Here is a 19,787-nt window from a genome sequence, read left to right on the forward strand (position 1 = left end):
GGGAGTGCACAGGGAAGGGTGGGGGGCTGGCAGGGCCAGACGGAGTCCTAGCCCTGCCTCAGCCCTCCCTGCAGTGAAGGGCTGCAGGGCGTGGTGGGAATGCTCCCCTGAGGGCTGCCCTGCAGGTAGCCAGGTGGCCAGGAAGCCAGCCCTCCCATTCCTGCCACCTGGGGTCAGGGGTGGGGCTGAGAGAACAGACTAGGAAACAATGTCACCAACTCTTGGTGCTCCACCCCGCCCCATCCCCCTCCCCCTCCACGTTCTGTTCTTTCCTTCCTTCCTCTCTGTGGATTTCTCTGCTAGATTCTTAAGTTCCAGGCCACCGGGTCGGGGGCCGGCAGGGGTGCCCCCTTCTCAGGACAGTCTGGGGGCTGGGGGCAGGGTCTGTGGAGTACACAGCCAGTGTTCCAGATCTGAGAGCGCCCAGGCCTGCGTGCAGAGGGGAGCATGAGCAACGAGGGGCCCAGGGGAAGGAGGAGCTGGGCAGCTGGGCCCTGGGCCTTTCCCCGCTTCCCACCTGGAGGGGGACTGCTGGCTGAGTGTCCCCAGAGCCCTGGCATGTCTGCGCTGGGAAGGGGGAACAGAAACGTAGAACGAATAGATCCGGTGACAGCCAGCCGAAAGTGGCCAAGGTGAGGGGCTGAGGGCCTGAGCATGAAGAGACAGGACGCTTTAAAGGGAAAACCCACCAGACTGGGCAGCTGCCAGAATGTGGGGGTCGAAGGATGACTCAGAAGGTTTGAAGGTGAAATCAAGGGGGAATGAGGGGCTTCCGGAAAAAGCCCAGCTGCGAGGCTGGTTCCTGCGAGACTGAAGAACCACCCGAGTTGGCCTCACTGCTTGTTTACATGGGTAAAGACCTCGCCCTCCCCCCACCATCACCGAAGCTCCTGAGGGCTCCGCCTGAGCTGCCTCCCGCTGGGTGGGGGAGGGGCTCCAAGCACACCAGTCCCTGCCTGACCCTGAACCACCAGAGCAGGGCAGGAGACCCAGGTGGGGCTTCTTCTGCGAGAGACTGTTAGGGGACGGAGAGCCCTAACACCCCTCTGCCCCCCCATTGCATCTCCCTCAAAGGCCAGCCTATGGTCCCCAGCTCTTGGTCTTTCCAGAGATGCTGTCCTTGGGTCACCATGAACCTGTCCAAGCATGGGCAGGTCCCTTCCTTCCCATCCAGCCCTGCCACCAGTCCTTGCTAGTATCCCCAACAGCTGTTTCCTAGACACCCATGTACTTGGATGCTCCACAAACATCTGGGCCCAACAGATGAGAGACCGGGTCACCTGCTACCCCAGGGTGGCCACAGGTGCCGCACCCCCACCAGGTGAGGGCACCTGGATCCAGAGCCTGTGCCTCACCTCCCAGTTTAATGGAGGGACACCAAAGGTCTCCAACAGAGGAGGAAAATGGTCAGCTTCCCCTGACAACAATATCACTTCAGGACAAGTTCAGCAAAGAATTAGCTAATTCTGCAGGACCCGGAGATGAGTTAGAAATACCGAGCTGTGCCCTGACTGGTGTGGCTCAGTGGACTGAGTGCCTGCCTGCGAACCATAAAGTGGCTGGTTTGATCCCCGGTCAGGGCACATGCTTGGGTTGCCAGCTAGGTCCCTGATTGGGGCGGGGGGGGGGGGGGGGGGGGGGGGGGGTGGNATCCCCGGTCAGGGCACATGCTTGGGTTGCCGGGGGGGTGGGGGGTGGGGGGTGGGGGGGGGCGTCTGAAAGGCAAGCAATTGCTGTTTCCCTCTCTTTCCCCCTACCTTCTCCTCTCCCTAAAAATAAATAAATGAAATACTAAAAAAAAGAAAAAAGAAAGAGCCCTGGCTGGTGTAGCTCAGTGGATTGAGCGCGGACCTTTGAACCAGAAGATGGAGATTCAATTCCCAGTCAGGGCGCATGCCTGGGTTGCAGGCCAGTTCCCAGCAGGGGATGTAATTCCCGGCAGGGGGCGCAGGAGAGGCAACCATACATTGATATTTCTCTCCTCTCCTTCCCTTCCCCTCTAAAGATAAACAAATAAAATCTAAAGAAAGAAAGAAAAGAAAAGAAATACTGAATTGAGGAAGCTGGGTAGAAAAGGAGGTAGGGTGGGAGTGGACCAGTGGGGGCTGGAGGGCTCAGTGACCTGGCTGAGCCCAGTGGTTCATGCTGAGAAGGAGGTACCCGAGTCCTGAGAACCTTTTCACATCCGGGGCCTCGTCGGGCCTGGCAGGCATTCAAGGTGGGGGTAGGTAGAAGTCCCAATCAGTAGGGGCACAGGCCTTGGTTGCTCGTTCTATATTCTGTTGGGGCGCACAGGAGGCAACTAATTGATGTTTCTCTTCCCCTCCCCCTTCCTTTAAAATCAACAAATATATCCTCAGGTGAGGGTTTAAAAAAAAAAAGGAGAAGGACAAGAAACAGCATGGGAACTGAGCCCCCTGGCTAAGGAGCTGTGTTTCTCCTGGAGGTGATGGGGGTTGGGTTGTCAGCTTGTCAGTGAGGGTTTTGGACAGGGTCTGTGTTCTCAGAGTGCAGCCCAGCCCCAGGGTGGAGACAGGGCTGAGAAGAGGCAAGGAGCAGTGAGGTGGCTCACGTGGACAGTGGCGAGGGACTGAGGGAGGCAGGTGGGGACAGCAGGGAAGGCTGGAATTCCAGGGTTATGTGGAGACCATAAGTAGCAGGACTCACCCAGATCCCCTGTGGGGGTGCTTGGGGTTCTAGAAGATGGTGGGCTCATCACCTGGCTAGGGAGCCATGGAAGGCGGCCAGGTGGGGCTGGAGGGGCAGGATGGCCTCGACATCCAGGTGTGGCCTGGCCCTTTCCCCGACTCATCTGCACACAGCTCCTGGGGCCAGTGCGCAGAGAAGAGGGACAGAGCCTCCACTTGGCAGAATGGGGGGCGTTACTGAAACCCTAAAGAGAGCAGGGTGGTTCCCCGAGGGTTCAGAGGGCAGGCCTGAAACCATCCTCGGATTTAGTAACCGAGGCACGGGCAGGCGGGGGGCCAGAGGATCTGAAAGGTGGGCAGGACAATAAAGTAGGGGCTTGCTGGGAGACACGGGGGCCGGGGGGGCCGGGGGGGGGGCGGCTCATCTTGAACCTCCTGGGCCGTTGCAGAAGCGAGGCAGAAAGGAAGCAGCGGGCCAGGCTTCTAGGCCAGGAGAGCAACAGGGCAGCTGGTGGCGCCAGCCTCTGCCGCCAGGAGGTGACCTTTCACCGCCAGCAGGGGCGACAGGAAACCTGCAGTTTCAACTGCCCTTCCTTCCTCTTCCTCCCCCGCTCGAGCCCAGGCCGCTGGGAAAACCCGGGCTGAGCACCTCGGTCTCCGCTGGGGACGGAAACACACGTGCTCCGCAAACGCCTGACGACCCAGCACGTGGATGCCGGGCTCCATCCCGTGTGTCCAGTTTTAAAGGGAGTCAGGACGCCCCGCGCCGGTGTCTCACTCTCCCAACGGGCCTCACGCCCCAGATGGAGAATCCCGTTCCTGGAGAAGCTGGGTTACCCTGGAGATAAGCCAGGGGAGGGACGTTCAGTCAAGTTTGTTTACATCCTAAGGCGCTTCTAGGTTGTTCCCAAAGGCCCCGAGCCTGACGAGGCAGCCCGCAGTAGGAGGAGCTAGAGACAAAGGAGCCCGGGGTGGGGGACGACCCCTGGAAGAGTCTGGAAGGGGCTCGGGCGGGGAGGGGGCGCTCGGGTCCCCACAGTGAGACATCCGGTTGCGGAGCCTGCGGAGCCGGCCGAGTCTAAAGCTCCCCTCCCCGTCTGCCACCTGCCACCTGGCGTGGTCCAGAGCGCTCGGCCGACTCCCCCTGAGAAACTGGCTCTTGGCGAAGGTAATCGCCCCAGCCGCGAATTACGTATTTGACGTGGGTACCTCACACTAGGTAAAATAAGTAAAACAGACGGCTCTATCACGATGGGTGTAGCTGGGGGTGCAAATACTTGTTCATCAAATACCGGAGTTTCAGCCTAAGGGGCCCCGAAGTGAGGAGGACGTGGCTGTACCCAGAGGTTGCCATAGGTCGGACTCATCTGCACACAGAGAATTCTCCGCAGGCTCCGCAACCGGAGAACTCGCGACAGGGCACTTGCCGCGGGGAACGTCCCCTGCGCACAGCGGGGCACCGCACGAGGGCGTGCCCGCGACCGCGGGGGGCGCCAGGGACCCTCTTCTAGCGAAGGCGGAAACCCGGGGTCTGGTGGCCTCCCGGTCACCCCCTCACGGGCCGGCCCGGTACCGCAGGTTCACGCGCGGGTTTACTGCAGGCACGTGCGGCCCGAATTCCAGGGACCTGTACCCACAGCCCGGCCCCAAGAGACGCCGTCCTGTCCTCCAACCCCGGGCCTGGACTCCACGTGGCTGCCCCGTCCCCCAAGCCCCAAAACGTGGCCAGAACCTCTACTCACTGCCCCCCGACCCCTACCCACGGCCTCAAGGCCCTGAATTTGGCAGCGGCCCCCTGACGCCAGACACCCGGGTTCTGAGGCGGCGAGCGACGCCAACAGGAATGTGAGGGTCCGCCCTCCACTTCATTCAGGAGCGGACCCACCGCGGGGGCGCTCCCACAACTACAAGTTCAGTCTGCGGATTTCACCGGAGCGTGGGCCCCCCCCCCGCCGGCCCCGCACGGCGGCGAAAGGGCACTAGAGCGCCGTCTGCCCGCGCACCGAGCCAGGGGCGCAGGAGCGGAGCGCAGGACGGAGGGACGGGGCCGAGGACCGGGCGGCGGCCGAAAGCACGACCCCTTCCCGAGACTTCCAGGCCGCGCAGGCGCGCTCAGGCGGCGGTTGGGGGAGGCGCGGGCGGCAGCCAGTGCGCAGGCGCGGGCGCGCGGCCGCGGCGGCGGTTGGGGAGGGTTCTTCCGGAAGGTTCGGGAGCCTTCTGGAAAAGGCGTCGCGCGCGTAGGGCGGGCCCGCGTCTATATAAGGGAGGAGCGGGCGCTGCGCGCCAGTTGCTCCTGCGTCGTCTTGCTGCTAGGTTCTTTCAGAGCCTGTGCGGTTCACCAGCCAAGGTGAGGGGGCGGTGGCGGGTCGGGGGCGCGGGCGCGGGGTACGGGGCATTCAGAGGGTGGGCGGTGTTTGCACAGCGGCGGGCGTCCGTAGGACGGCGGGGACTCTGGGCCCGGCGGCGTGGGGCGGCCGCGATCCCCCGGAGGCCTCGGGCCTGCTGCGGGCTCACCTCCCCCACCCCTCCCGGGCCTCCCCGCGCGGCCGGACAAGCGGCGTGGGGCCCAACCCGGAGGGGGGCCGCTCCGGGCCCGGCGGGGACGCCGGTCGGAGCTGCAGCGAGGCAGCGCGCGCTGCCTGTGCAGGACTGGCTCCGGCGGCCTCCAGGCGCGCTCCCGACCGCCGCGCGGACGCAGGAATGAGGTCATCGCTTTGTCGGCGGCTTTCGGTGGATTAGGCTGTAGCTTAGGAGGGGGTTTGGGAGTTCAGGGGGCCGCGCTGCGGGGGTCTCAGGGGGTCTCAAGCGCTCGTGTCGCCGCAGATGCCGGAAGAAGCCCAGAACCACGACCAGCCCATGGAGGAGGAGGAGGTGGAGACGTTCGCCTTCCAGGCGGAGATCGCGCAGCTTATGTCGTTGATCATCAACACGTTCTACTCGAACAAGGAGATTTTTCTGCGGGAACTTATCTCTAACTCGTCCGATGTAAGTGTCCGACTTATTCGGTCGGCTTTTGGTTTCACATTTCCTGACCCTCCCAGGGGCACTTGGGCCTGACCATGTGCGTTTTCCTAGGCCTTGGACAAGATCAGATACGAGAGCCTGACGGACCCCAGCAAGCTGGACTCCGGGAAGGAGCTGCACATCAACCTCATTCCCAACAAGCAAGAGCGCACTCTCACCATTGTGGACACGGGGATAGGGATGACCAAGGCCGACTTGATCAACAACCTGGGCACTATCGCCAAGTCCGGAACCAAGGCGTTCATGGAAGCTTTGCAGGCTGGTGCAGATATCTCCATGATCGGCCAGTTTGGTGTCGGGTTCTACTCGGCCTATCTGGTTGCTGAAAAGGTGACCGTGATCACCAAACATAACGATGACGAGCAGTACGCCTGGGAGTCCTCTGCAGGGGGCTCCTTCACAGTTCGGACCGACACAGGTGGGCACCTGGTGCAGAGATCGGCTCCGTGCCCGAGAGGTGGGGGGTGTGGGCTCTGAACCCCTGTTGGGGGGTCGCGAGGTCCCGCTGGAGTTGGGGCACGACCTGTAACCGCCTGATCTCGTGGTTTATCTCTGGGGAGGCAGTTAGTTGTGCGGGACTAATGCTAGGCGGGAGCAGTGAGTTCTACAGTACAGACTGGCTTATAAAGTACTGCGTGTGGCATGGAGACCTGAGGGAATTGTAGGGTCTTGTCTTTACCCTTCTGGGAGTGTTTTTTTTCTGTTTTAGAAGAGTGGGCAAAGTGAATTGGTTGCCTTTTCTCACATGCCCCTAATTCAGGCATGTGCGGTAATGGGGAATCAAACCAGTGATGTTTTGGTTCACTGGCCGGCACTCAATTCACTGAGCCACACCAGCCAAGGCAAGATTGTAATTTTATGACCTTGATTTGGTAGTTCAGATTGAAATTGAACTGGTTTTCATTCTCCTTTTCAGGGGAGCCCATGGGACGCGGAACAAAGGTCATCTTGCACCTGAAAGAGGACCAGACCGAGTACTTGGAGGAGAGGAGAATAAAGGAGATTGTGAAGAAACACTCGCAGTTCATCGGCTACCCCATTACTCTCTTCGTAAGTGTGCAACGAGTATGCAGACCAGGAAAGAGACCAGGCCATCCCTGAGTCTCACAGATCTGTGGGGAGGCAGGGCCCTGACTGCAGTGGTTACTGGCGGGTCCAACCGAGGTTGGTGCTCACTGCCCTGGTGGCCAGGGCAGAGTTTGCTGAACGCGTCAAGTGTTGACGAGAGGTTTCTTGGTTGATGTTTGTCAGCTACTTCTGATTTGCTGTAAAGTTTTAACTGTTTCAGTTTACCTTTTTGTAGTAAAATGACGTTTTTGTCTTTTGCAGGTGGAGAAAGAACGTGATAAAGAAGTCAGTGACGACGAAGCGGAGGAGAAGGAGGAGAAGGAAGAAGAGAAGGAGAAGGAAGAGAAGGAGTCTGACGACAAGCCCGAAATCGAAGACGTCGGCTCCGACGAGGAGGAGGAGGAGAAGAAGGATGGTGACAAGAAGAAGAAGAAGAAGATCAAGGAGAAGTACATTGATCGAGAAGAGCTGAACAAAACCAAGCCGATTTGGACCAGAAACCCTGACGACATCACTAACGAAGAGTACGGGGAATTCTACAAGAGCCTGACTAACGACTGGGAGGACCACTTGGCTGTGAAGGTGAGTGGCCGCCAGGGGCTCCTAGGCCAGTCTGCCCCTGCAGGTCCCGTCATTCCGGTCTCCTTATCCTGGCCCCTTTCCGACCCGGTATGAGTCAGGGACCTGCTGACGCTGGCTCGGTGTGTGTGTTTGGTTCCAGCATTTTTCAGTGGAGGGACAGTTGGAGTTCAGAGCCCTGCTCTTTGTGCCGAGACGTGCTCCCTTTGACCTGTTTGAAAACAGGAAGAAAAAGAACAACATCAAGTTGTACGTCCGCAGGGTCTTCATCATGGACAACTGTGAGGAGCTGATCCCTGAGTACCTGAGTAAGTGGGGTCGGCTGTGGAGAATGGCCACTGCCACAGGGGGTGTTCATATCGTCAGCCTTGGGGTTAAAGCCCGTTGGGAGGGGCTGCTCGTCTTGCAGGGGGGTTCGTGTTTGAGTGCTCTTGGCCCTTGGAGTGACGTTGGTCTGTTTTTCAGACTTCATTAGGGGTGTGGTGGACTCTGAGGATCTTCCTCTAAATATTTCCCGGGAGATGTTGCAACAAAGCAAAATTCTGAAAGTTATCAGAAAGAATTTGGTTAAGAAATGCTTAGAACTCTTCACTGAACTGGCGGAAGACAAGGAGAACTACAAGAAGTTCTATGAGCAGTTCTCCAAGAACATCAAGGTTGGCATAGACACTGGACCATGGGTGGCGGTGATGAGACTTCTCAAACTCGTAAGTTTTCCTAATGCAGAAAAAGTCTAAGGCCAGTGTTGTCTTGCAGCTTGGGATACATGAAGACTCTCAGAACCGGAAGAAGCTCTCGGAGCTGTTGAGATACTACACGTCTGCTTCCGGCGACGAGATGGTCTCCCTCAAGGACTACTGCACGAGAATGAAGGAGAACCAGAAGCACATCTACTACATCACAGGTACTGGGCGGGTGTCGGCCTGGGCGAGGGCATTGGCGTGAGCAGCCGTGTCTGTGCTGGTGGGATCTGGCTGGACAGGAAGCGGAAGCCCTTCCTGTAGGAAGTCTAGAGGTAACTCTTCAACTCCAGGTGAGACCAAGGACCAGGTGGCCAACTCAGCCTTCGTGGAGCGCCTGCGGAAGCACGGCCTGGAGGTGATCTACATGATCGAGCCCATCGACGAGTACTGCGTGCAGCAGCTGAAGGAGTTTGAGGGGAAGACACTGGTGTCTGTCACCAAAGAGGGCCTGGAGCTTCCGGAGGATGAAGAGGAGAAAAAGAAACAGGAAGAGAAGAGAACCAAGTTCGAAAACCTCTGCAAAATCATGAAGGACATCTTGGAGAAAAAAGTAGAAAAGGTGTGTGTGTTCCTTTATGCCTGCGTTTCCTGATTTTGGACACTTGGAAGCAGCATAAGGTTTTCAAAGTTAAAGCAACACACGGTTCCTTCCTCATTGAGTTCCCTTTGGTTAGTGCCCGTCTCTCCATTCAGAAGCAAGTGTGGCTCCTACGGCCCTCGGACCTGAGCTGCACAGGAGGGCACGAGGAGCAGAGGCTTGGGGGGCCCTGAGTTCACGGGTGCATAGTGTTCCTGGTCCGTCAGTACTTGGGCTCCTGTGCGCCTGTGCGTTGCCTCACAGTTAATGCTTTGACTTCACACAGGTGGTGGTGTCAAACCGACTGGTGACGTCCCCATGCTGCATCGTCACGAGCACGTACGGCTGGACAGCAAACATGGAAAGGATCATGAAGGCGCAGGCCCTGAGGGACAACTCAACGATGGGCTACATGGCGGCGAAGAAGCACCTGGAGATCAACCCGGACCACTCCATCATCGAGACCCTGCGGCAGAAGGCAGAGGCCGACAAGAATGACAAGTCAGTGAAGGACCTGGTCATCCTGCTGTACGAGACGGCGCTGCTGTCCTCCGGCTTCAGCCTGGAGGACCCCCAAACGCACGCCAACAGGATCTACCGGATGATCAAGCTGGGCCTCGGTGAGTGCGCAGCCTCTGGCTGGAAAAGGACCCTTTGTGGCTGTTGAGAAGGGTTCCTTTTAGCTCTGGGAGCACAGTTGGAGTCTCTCAAGCAGCTCCGGGCATGTGTTTCTCAGTCACGTGTTGAAGGGGGTGGGGTGGGCCTCCTACTCCATTTGCACATAAATGTGAAAACACAGAGTGGAGACCTGTGTGCTGAGCCTTCAGAGTGGTTACAAGCCAGCAGCAGTACTGGACTGATGAGTTGGTCTTGGGAAGGCTGACATGGGGCTTTTCTCTCCAAAAAGGCATTGACGAGGACGACCCCACGGCAGATGAGAGTAGCGCTGCCGTGACGGAGGAGATGCCACCCCTGGAAGGGGACGACGACACGTCGCGCATGGAGGAGGTGGACTAGGCCCACCTGAAGCTGGCCTGGCCTGCCCTGCCCATGTGTTCCGTTCTTTACCTTCATTCCCTTGGATGATATATTTTCAAGGACTGTTTTATTTTTGTTAACATTTTAAAAACCCACATGGCATGACAGTAACTACTTCGGGAAAGATGAGGCTTCTTTCCACTCAGTGTGATTCTGTTACAGTGTGGACCCCAAGCAGAGCTAGTTCTCAGTTCCACGTTGGCCTCGGTTTAACAGGACGCGGTTCTGTTCGCTGTGCAGTGTGTGTGGTCTAAACAGTCTCAGCTTCGTGGTCCTTGCTCTTTGGTTGTTGATGTGTCGAGGTAAACAGCTTCTGTTCCCTAGGATCGACCTTGCAAACCTGCCGTCCCCTGTAGTTACCAGCTGCATGTACAGCCTCTAGATGTTAGTGAGCCACGTTGGCCGCGCCTGCTGGGAGGGAGCGAGTGCCCCTCCGCAGGGCTTGTTGGCGCGGACAGTGCTGTTCGGCAGAGCTGTCGCTGACCGGCCGCGCTGCAACGCTGTCTGGAAGTCGTCAGTTTTGTACATGGAAACGTAGTGCTCAGCTCACATTCTGCTTTTAAAAGGTTGTGACAAATACACACAAATTAAAAAGAAGTTATGTGAAGGTGTCTTCTGTGGGGAGGCCACGGGGGTGAGGGGCTATTGCCAGTGGCAGGGTGGTCTCTGTGAAAGCCTGAGGGGTGCACACCCTGCCTGGGAGAAGGTTCAAGAGCAAAAATGGTTCCTGGTGACTGCTGGAAGTGTTTTCATTTTAAAAAATTTTTTTATGTTAACCATTTTCTCTTGGTCCCCCCCCCCCTTAGATTATTTATTTTTAGAGGGGAAGGGAAGGAGAGAGAGAGAACTATCAATGTATGGTTGCCTCTTGTGCATCCCCTGCTGGGAACTGGCCTGCAACCCAGGCGTGTGCCCTGACTGGGAATGGAACCGCAGTTGCTTGGTTCGCAGGCCCATGCTCAATCCACTGAGCTACACCAGCCAGGCCTTAAAAATTTATTTCTAGAGGGAAAGGGAGTAAGAAAGAAAAGAATCATCATGGTTGCTTTTCACACACCCCCAACAGGGACCAAGCCTTCAATCCACTGAGCCGCATGAGCCAGAGCTGCCCAGAGTCTTACTGGAACCTACCTGGGTGGCAGGTGGGGATCCCCATGTCAGATACTGCATCCCATAGTCTGCAACACCTGTAGTTCTTGGGGATACCTTGGCCTTAGGAATGTCTCCAAGCCCCCCAAACCCACTCACTGCCCTAACTGCCCTGCCACTGTCACCTTGGTTGCTTTTGTTTCCTTGAGCTGCAGGCAACACCCTCTGGAGAGGGTGGTCCCTGCTGGCTGAGCTGCAGGTGGGAGGGGGAAGGGGAAAATAGGACTGGGAGTGGTGATGGCTACCTTCACCTCTACTTGCGGTAAAGTTGGGGACTGAAATGTGGGGAGCGGGTCTCTTCAGGTTTTGGGTTCTGAGTCTAAGGCCACCTATTTAAAGGGGTGGTGACCAGGCCAGAGGGAGTGTGGGGTCCCAGGCTGGAGAAGGTCTGTGCCTGGTGCTCAGTGGGGACTGATGGCCTGCTGAACACTTAACTGCACGACTTGCTCGCGTCCCCAGAGCAGACATGCTGAGGAATGGCTCAGGTGGACGCGTCCGTGTCGAAACCCACAGGTGTAACCCCAGTGCCTTTCTGCTGTGCCAACTGGGGTTACCAGCTGGAGGAGTGGGGTGCACGTCTCCAGTGGGAGACGGGGATTGAAGGACAAGGGCAACAGGGAGAGGTCTTGGGAGGGGATGGGCAAACGGGGCCTCAGTAAACAACTCCTCCGAGTCACCAGGACAGCACTCAGGGCAGCTGTCCCCAGGGTGCAGATGGGACCCCCTGAAGGGGGCTGGAGTCCCCACCCAGGGGGTGAGGCTCACACATCAGGTCTGTGCCGGCCAGGAGCCCTTCACCTGCTGCTGCAAGGCCCAGTGCAGCCTCTCACCTGTCATCCGTGCCTTCCTGTCAAGGTCACACGTGTCAACAGAGTCCAGACAGGCAGAGCCTGGGGAAGAGCATTTGTTCAGATCAGTGAGCACCTGGTGAGGAATAGACAAACGGTCTGAGGAACTAACGCGAATTCCACAGATCAATTCACAAAAGTCTATTGAACTAGTTAGCAACAAGCAATCAGTCATTGCATCTTAAAGATTCACAGTAGCATTAAATTTTACTGTGAAAAAGGCTGTCCTGGCTGGTGTAGCTCAGTGGATTGAGCACAGGCTGCAAACCAAAGGGTCGCCGGTTCGATTCCTAGTCAGGGCACATGCCTAGGTTGCAGGCCAGGTCCCCAGTGGGGGCCACATGAGAGGCAACCACACATTGATGTTTCCTTCTCTCTCTCTAAAAATAAAATCTTAAAAAAAAAAAAAAAAACTACATCAGAAAGGGGCTGAGTGCATGGGGTTGATGCCAGGTAGGGGGGAACATTTGGAAGTGTTCCAGCATTAGAGGCGGTAGTTGTGCAGGTGTAAATATTTATAAAAATCCATTGAGCTTAAAGTGGGCGAACTTAATGGTGTGCTATCCCTAAATAGCAAAGAAAAAAAAAGGGGTATAGGAAGCAGTCTCCTGCCATTCAGCAGTGCCTTGGAGCGAGCATTCCCTCTCTTGTCTGTCAGGGACAGACCCTCAAGACTGGCTGCCTGCCGTTTTCTAAGTAAGCAGCTTAATGGGCCCAGGGTTAGCAAGTGCTCAAAACTGACAGCTATTCCAAAGACGCATCTACTCAGGTGGGACCTTTCCTCCCTGTTGTTCCATGAGGTCACCTTAGGTTCACTTCTACCACAGTGTCCTGCCGTGTAATGTCCTGCAAGCCCCAGTCTAAGCCACACCTCCTCTAGGAAGTCTCCCTAGACTTCCACTCACCATCTCTCGTCCTCTGAACTTCCAGCTATCCCTACTGGACACCTAAGTATCAACCCCTGCTAAGAACCAGACCAGCCCTGGCTGGTGTGGCTCAGTGGACTGAGTGCCATCCTGTGGACCGAAAGGTCGCTGGTTTGATCCCCAGTCAGGACACATGCCTGGGTTGCAGGCTGGGTCCCGAGTGGGGGGTGCATGACAGACAACCACATATCAATATTTTTCTTCTCCCTTCCTTTTCCTCTCTCTAAAAATAGATAAAAAATCTTTTAAAAAGAACCCCCCAAAGCTAGCCAGTGCTGTGTGAAACTGGTGTCATGGGGGAAGATGGGCAGAGCGACGGCAGCCACGGTGCAGGCCCTGAGAAGCCCAGGGGAGGTGTGAGGACAGCCAGAGGGGCAAGGTTTCGGGGAGCTCCCGGAAGGTGACTTCTGATGTGAAGCAGACCTCATCTCAACAAAGGGAGTGGGGGCCTTGCTGGGACCCTGCTGGAGAGCCTGGATGGGCCCCTGTTGGACGGACTGAATGGCGAGAGAGCTGAGTCCGAGCTGCGGGCCTGCCCTGAGTGGGACAGTGCAAGTGGCAACTCCCCTGGCCCGTGCTGGTGGCCTCTTCAAAATACTGGGGCAGCCCTGCCTGGTGTGACTTAGTGGATTGAGTGCCGGCCTGCAAACCAAGGGGTCACTGCTTTGATTCCCTATCAGGGCAAGTGCCTGGGTTGCGGGCCGAATCCCCAGTAGGGGGCGCATGAGAGGCAACCTCACATGGATGTTTCTGTCCCTCTCTCCTTTCCTTCCCCTCTCTCTAAAAATAAATAGATAAAATCTTTACAGCCCTGGCTGCTGTGGCTCAGTGAATTGAGTGCCAGCCTGTGAACCAAAGGGTCGCCGGTTCAATTCCAGTCATGGCACAGGCCTGGGTTGCAGGCCAAGCCCCCTGTTGGGAGCCTGTGAAAGGTGACCAGTAAATGTATCTTTCGCACATCTATGTTTCTCTCCCTCTTTCTCCCCTCCTTTCCCTTCTCACTAAAAATAAATAAAGTGGTTTTTTTTAATCTTTAAAAAATAGTGGGGCGTGTGCCCACCCTGGAAAATGTCTTTGATGCCAGAAATATTGAGGTGGTTTGGCAAGCTGGCACCACCATCGTGTAGGGAGGCCCCTCCCTCCATCCCTCGCCCCTCGCGTCATCTCACAGACAGGAAACAGCACCTGGTTGATGGCCTGTCCAAGGGTAGATGGGCGCAGACTCGCGACTTGGTCTCCTTGGCGGCCACCCTGCCTCTCTGAGCTCTGGGTCGGCACTGGGTGGGTGTCAGGCTCGGCTCTGCATCCAAAGGCAGGTCCTGGCCGGTCCTGAGTCTTGAGAACAGGCCTGTCTGCCTGTCCCAAACCCTTGGATTGGTGACTGACATGCGGCACACACCTGAATATTTGTTCGTGAGTCAGCCTAAGCATGTCCACTTCCACACACTTTATCATGCAGTCTCTGATTTCAGCTTCTATCCTTTGAACTTTTATTCTGGAGGTTTCCGAAACCCCTCCGCCTCCCACAGGCCTCCTGAGGTTGGGGGTTCCAGGACGCAGGTCGGTCACTCAGCCCCGATGGACCCTTCTCTCAGGCCTTCGCACACTGCACCGGGCGGCCCAGCCAGGGAGTCTTTCTAGGGGAAGATGTCCGAGGCAGACCATTTAACCCTTTGCATGTGCAGTTCGGTGGTTTAACCACATTTAAAACGACGTGCAGCCTTTGGCAGTGTCTGTTCGCAGACCTGCTCCATACCCCTGAGACCCACCCACTAGGCAGGAACTTGCCCACCATGGTCTTCCCCCCGGGACTGGGCTCAGTCCTCCCGCTGGTGGCCTCAGAAGGCCCCTGGCATCCTCTGCCATTCTTTGGGGGCATTTCCCACAGTGTCCTGCAGTGACAGAGTTTGCGGTCCGTCCTCCTGCCTCCCTGCTGCCTGTCCCCAGAAGGCATGTGGCATCTGTCACCTCCAGCCCCATGCGCCCGGTGCACCCGGTACACCCGGGTGGAATTGAATGAAGAACCGTTGCAGATAACTGTTTCCTCCTCCTGTGGGGGTGGCAATTTGTTCAAATAATTTTGTAAAATACAGGAAGCTTTTGTTCCCTTTTCTAAGTCTTCGAGGTCTGCTCCAGCCTTTGAAACTGTGATGACAGATTTCTGCAGGAAGGAACATCGCCTCGCCGCCCCGGGAGGAACGTTCCAGGAAGCAGGGCTTTTGGGGAGTCACTGCGTATTAACAGTGCCATTAAGATCTGAACTCGGAGTTCACGGTGACTGCAGAGCTGTCCGCTGGCCCACAGTGTCGGTCTGCCTGGACTGCACTCGCCTTCTTTTGAAAGTACTTTAGGGCCTCAGCACTTGGCCAATGAGTGTTCCACAGCTGGAAGCGGGGTCCAAATCAAGCACTGTTCATTTTTAAATTCCAGATTGAAAAACAAAAATCCTAACAAATCTGAAGGAACAAGAATGGGGACTTCTAGTCAAGATGGAGGTGTAGGGAGACACACTGACTCCTCGCACAACCAAAATAAGGACAACAATTTAGAAACAAAAAAAAACCAACCAGAACTGACAGAAAATTGAACTGTATGGAACTTGAACAACCAAGGAGTTAAAATAGACACATTCATCCAGACCGGTAGGTGGGGCGGAGTCGGGTGGCCAAGCAGAGAGGAGTCGAGGCACAGGAAGCGGTGACCCTGAGGGCACAGGGCACCCTGGGCAACCCTGGGCGAGGGGTGGCAACGAGCAGACCCAGCGAGGTGGTGATTGAGAAGCGGGGCAACCCGGTGTGGTCAGGTGGTCCCACGTGCAGATAACTGGGGAGCAAGACAGACCATGCAACCCAGGGTCCCTGCGCCGGGGGCTAAAGCCTCAAAACACTGATAGAAAATATCTGTGGGGGTTGAGGTGCTGGGAGAGACTCCCAGCCTCACAGGAGAGTTTGTTGGGGAGACCCACAGGGTCCTAGCGTGTACACAAACCCACCCACCCGGGAATCAGCACCAGAAGGGCCCAGTTTGCTTGGGGGAAGCAGTGGAAGGGACTGAAATACAAAAGAGAACAGAGCAAGTGTCATTGTTCCCTCTCGGACCCCGCCCCCACATACAGCATCACAATCCAGCAACTGGGTTACCTCACCCTGGTCAGCACCTAAGGCTCCGCCCCTCACTATGTAACAGGTGCGTCAAATAAAAAAAATGACCCAAATGGAAGAACAGATCAAAGCTCCAGAACAAATACAAGTAAGTGATGAAGAGACAGCCAACCTATCAGATGCACAGTTCAAAGCACTGGTGATCAGGATGCTCACCAAACTGGTTGGATTTGATCACAAATTAGATGAACAAATGAAGGCTATGCTGAGTGAAATGAAAGGAAATGCACAGGGAACCAATAGTGATGGGAAGGGAACTGGGACTCAAATCAATGGTGTGGACCAGAAGGAAGAAAGAAAGAACCAAACAGAAAAGAATAAAGAAACAAGAATTAAAAAAAATGAGGAGAGGCTTAGGAACCTCCAGGACATCTTTAAACGTTCCAACATCCGAAATATAGGGGTACCAGAAGGGGAAGAGGAAGAGCAAGAAGTGGAAAACTTACTTGAACAAATAATAAAGGAGAACTTCCCCAATCTGGCAAAGGAAATTGACTTCCAGGAAATCCAGGAAGCTCAGACAGTCCCAAAGAAGTTGGACCCAAGGAGGAACACATCAAGGCACATCATCATTACATTAGCCAAGATTAAAATGAAGGAGAGAATCCTAGAAGCAGCAAAAGATAAGGGGACAGTCACCTACAAAGGAGTTCCCATCAGACTGTCAGCGGATTTCTCAAAAGAGACCTTCCAGGCAAGAAGGGGCTGGAAAGAGGGATTCAGAGTCATGAAAGGCAAAGACCTACAGCCAAGATCGCTCTATCCAGCAAAGCTTTCATTTAGAATGGAAGGACAGATAAAGTACTTCTCAGATAAGATCAAATTCAAGGAGTTCATCATCACCAAGCCCTTATTATATGAAATGCTAAAGGGACTTATCCAAGAAAAAGAAAATAAAAAACATATATAGTAAAATAACAGCAAACTCACAATTATTAACAACCACACCTAAAACAAAAGCAAACTAAGCAAACAACTAGAACAGGAACAGAACTACAGAAATGGAGATCACACGGAGGGTTAGCAATAGGGGAGTGGGAGGAGAGAGGGGGTAAGGTACAGAGAATAAGTAGCATAGATGGTGGGTAGAATATAGACAGGGGGAGGACAGGAATAGTATGGGAAATGTAAAAGCTAAAGAACTTAAGACACACGGCCCTGACTGGTGTAGCTCAGTGTATTGAGCGCAGGCCTGCAAACCAGAGGATCGCAGTTCGATTCCCAGTCAGGGCACATGCCTGGGTTGCAGGCCAGTTCCCTGCAGGCCAACTCCCAGCAGGGAACACACAAAAGACAACCATACATTGATGTTTCTCTCCCTCTCTCCTTCCCTTCTAAAGATAAATAAATAAATAAAATCTAAAAAAAAAAGACACATGGACATGAACTAAAGGGGGGGAATGTGGGTGGGAGAGGGTGTGCAGGGTGGAGGGGAATGAAGCGGGGAAATGGGATAACTGTAATAGCATAATCATAAAAATATATTTTTTAAAAAGAAGGAACAAGAATGGACAGATCAGCTTTCTGCTTGTTAAATGGCATAATGGATGGAACCACAGCCCCCCAACCCACCCCACCCCAGCTTTTTGAGGCATCTCCTGGATTCCACTGCATGGCTTCACCTGTGAGTACTTCTCCTGTCCCTCAGCCATCTCTGTAACTCAGACACACTCCAGGTGCTTGGCACCGTGATTAAATGCCTGAGTCGGAACAAGACAGGATGTTCCTTCTGGCCAGTTCCACTCAGCACGGCACTGGAGGCCGGAGGCAGGGCCACCCGTCAAGAGAAAGGAGCTGACACCCTGACTGGACAGGAGGGAGTAAGAACCATCTCTCCCTGTGCATGGCATGGTCTTGTATGTAGAAGGGCGCGGCTCTCGCCAGAGCACACCCACGTCTTTCCTCCCTCTCAGGCCTGCGTCTGGACTTGTCTCTCCCAAACTCTAAGGGTCCCCAAGAGACTTGCAACCAGGGGAGCAGCAGGCAGTGATGGCTTGTCCCGCTCACCCCCTGATCCTGTCCCCAAGGCCCCCCTGTCTCTGACTTCCTAGAGAGCTGGCAGCAGCCCACCCGGGCTCACTTCCTCCCTGCAACGTTTCTGGGGGACCAAGCAGCCCCCCCCCACCTGGGTACTCCCATTACTTCTTCTACCCCAGGCCCTTCTTTAGTTTCTGGGTCTCCAGCCTTAATTACCATATTCACAAAAGAAAAAAGAAGAAAATTGTAAGGAAACCCCCCCCATTAGAACAGTTTCACAAAGGTTGCAGGACACAAGATCAGTATTCAAATGCAGTTGTATTTCTATACACCGACAGTGAATAATCCAAAAACAAAATTAAGAAAACAGTTCTATTTTTATAGTACGATTTTGTTTATTGATTTTTAGAAAGAGAGGATGGGGGAGGGAGAGGAAGAAAACACTGATTTGTTGTTCCACTTATTTATGCATTTACTGATTGATGTTTATATGTGTCCTGACTGGGCTCTCTCTCTCCTCTAAAATACATAAATATATCCTCAGGCAAGGAATAAAAAAATACTTACCCTTAGAAATAAATTCAACAAAATAAATGTGTCACTCACGTTCTAAAAACGTGAGGGTCTAACAAGACCTAATAAAAGACAAGACGCCCCACACTCCTGGACTGGAAGACACAAAATCGTTCAGAGAGCAACTCCCCAAGTTGATCTACAGATTCGACACAATCCTTATGGAAATCACCCCCTGGCATTTTCCCCCCAGAAATCGACAAGCCAAATCTAAAATTCACATGGAGCCCTGGCTGGTGTAGCTCAGTGGATTGAGCGTGGGCCTGAGAACCAGACGATAGCGGTTCAATTCCCAGTCAGGGCACATGCTTGGGTTGCAGGCCAGTTTCTGGCAGGGGCCAGTTCCCTGCAGGGGATGCACGAGAAGCAACCATACATTGATGTTTCTTTCCTCTCTCCTTCCCTTCCCCTCTAAAAAAAAAAAAAAGATAAATAAAAAATATTTTAAAAAATAAAATAAAATTCACATGGAAACTCCAGGGACCAGGAAGAGCCAGACGATCTTGAAAAGGGACCAAGTAGGAGGATCTACTCTTTGTGTCTCCAAAACCGCTTTAAAAACAGCTCAGTGGGTTGAGCAAGGGCTGTGAGCAGAAGGGTCACAGGTTCAACTCCCAGTCAGGGCACGTGCCTGGGTTGGGGGGGCACGTGACAGGCAACCACAGATTGATGGTTCTCTTCCTCTTTCTCCCTCCCTTCCCCCTCCCTCTAAAAATAAATAAAATCTTAAAAAACAATAGCTAAGTGACTGAGCAGCTGAGTACATCATTCATTCAAAATTGTGGCAGTTGCGCCCCCCGGCTGGTGTAGCTCAGTTGGATTGAGCGCGGGAGACTGGGACTGAAAGTGAGCGAGGAGGGGATCCTAACTGGGATGTCCGCGCCCAAGGAGGGCTTCCCGGAGGGGGTGCCAAACTAGGCCGCCAAGGGTAGTAGCGGGGTAGGGGCGGGGTGAGGGGCCTTGGCGGCGGAGTCGGAAGAGGTGGTTCAGGTGGCCGCTCTGGGGCAGGGGCGATTGTCGAGGGTGCCGCGCGGGCCCCGGGAAAGGGCTCGGATGCCCCAGGCCCAGGAGAGTCCCTCAAGGGTTTATGGCAGCATTAGGGCCTGGAAAAGGCCTCCCGGCTCACGCGTGGGGCACTGACCGCGGGCCCGGCAGAAGGAAGGATCCGCAGCTTTGGCAGTGCGACGCGAGCCGCGTCGCCATGGAAATGTCCGTGACGTCACGCACGCCCGTCTGGCCTGCAGGACCTTCCTTCCGGACTCGGGACGATCACGATCGCGGGGGCGCAGAATGCACGCGCCTTTCCAAAGGTGAGCGCAGGGAGTGCGCCCCCGGCACCCGCATTCGGACGCGGCCGGCGGGTCCAGCCTCACCAGAGCGGACTCCCGCGGCCCCAGCTTAGTGACAACACCCCTACTCGGAGTCACCCTCACGCCCCAGTTCCTTGCCCCCTGCCCCAGGTGGAATAGGGGCCGG

General features: G+C 55.3%; 1 protein-coding gene across 1 annotated transcript; it reads left to right on the forward strand.

Annotated features, from left to right (window-relative positions):
• Positions 1 to 4,887: 4,887 nt before the first annotated feature.
• Positions 4,888 to 10,001, forward strand: HSP90AA1 (heat shock protein 90 alpha family class A member 1). The gene is made up of 11 exons (XM_037031262.1): positions 4,888 to 4,995; positions 5,472 to 5,633; positions 5,724 to 6,090; positions 6,589 to 6,722; positions 7,002 to 7,322; positions 7,462 to 7,627; positions 7,785 to 7,975; positions 8,076 to 8,223; positions 8,353 to 8,621; positions 8,926 to 9,259; positions 9,547 to 10,001. Exons 2-11 carry the CDS (start codon positions 5,472 to 5,474, stop codon positions 9,654 to 9,656), a joined length of 2,202 nt encoding a protein of 733 aa, XP_036887157.1. The 5' UTR covers positions 4,888 to 4,995; the 3' UTR covers positions 9,657 to 10,001.
• The last annotated feature ends 9,786 nt before the right edge of the window (positions 10,002 to 19,787 follow it).

This window comes from Sturnira hondurensis, unplaced genomic scaffold (assembly GCF_014824575.4).
Source record: "Sturnira hondurensis isolate 20B ecotype Veracruz unplaced genomic scaffold, ASM1482457v3 Scaffold0021143, whole genome shotgun sequence".
Classification (NCBI taxonomy): Eukaryota; Metazoa; Chordata; class Mammalia; order Chiroptera; family Phyllostomidae; genus Sturnira; species Sturnira hondurensis.

Excerpts from the sequence above, each read along its gene's own strand:
- HSP90AA1 (XM_037031262.1), top strand. The coding sequence starts at position 5,472 with ATGCCGGAAGAAGCCCAGAACCACGACCAGCCCATGGAGGAGGAGGAG. Across the intron at positions 8,224-8,352 it reads GCACATCTACTACATCACAG|GTGAGACCAAGGACCAGGTG; the intron begins GTACTGGGCGGG and ends CTTCAACTCCAG. Across the intron at positions 9,260-9,546 it reads GATGATCAAGCTGGGCCTCG|GCATTGACGAGGACGACCCC; the intron begins GTGAGTGCGCAG and ends CTCTCCAAAAAG.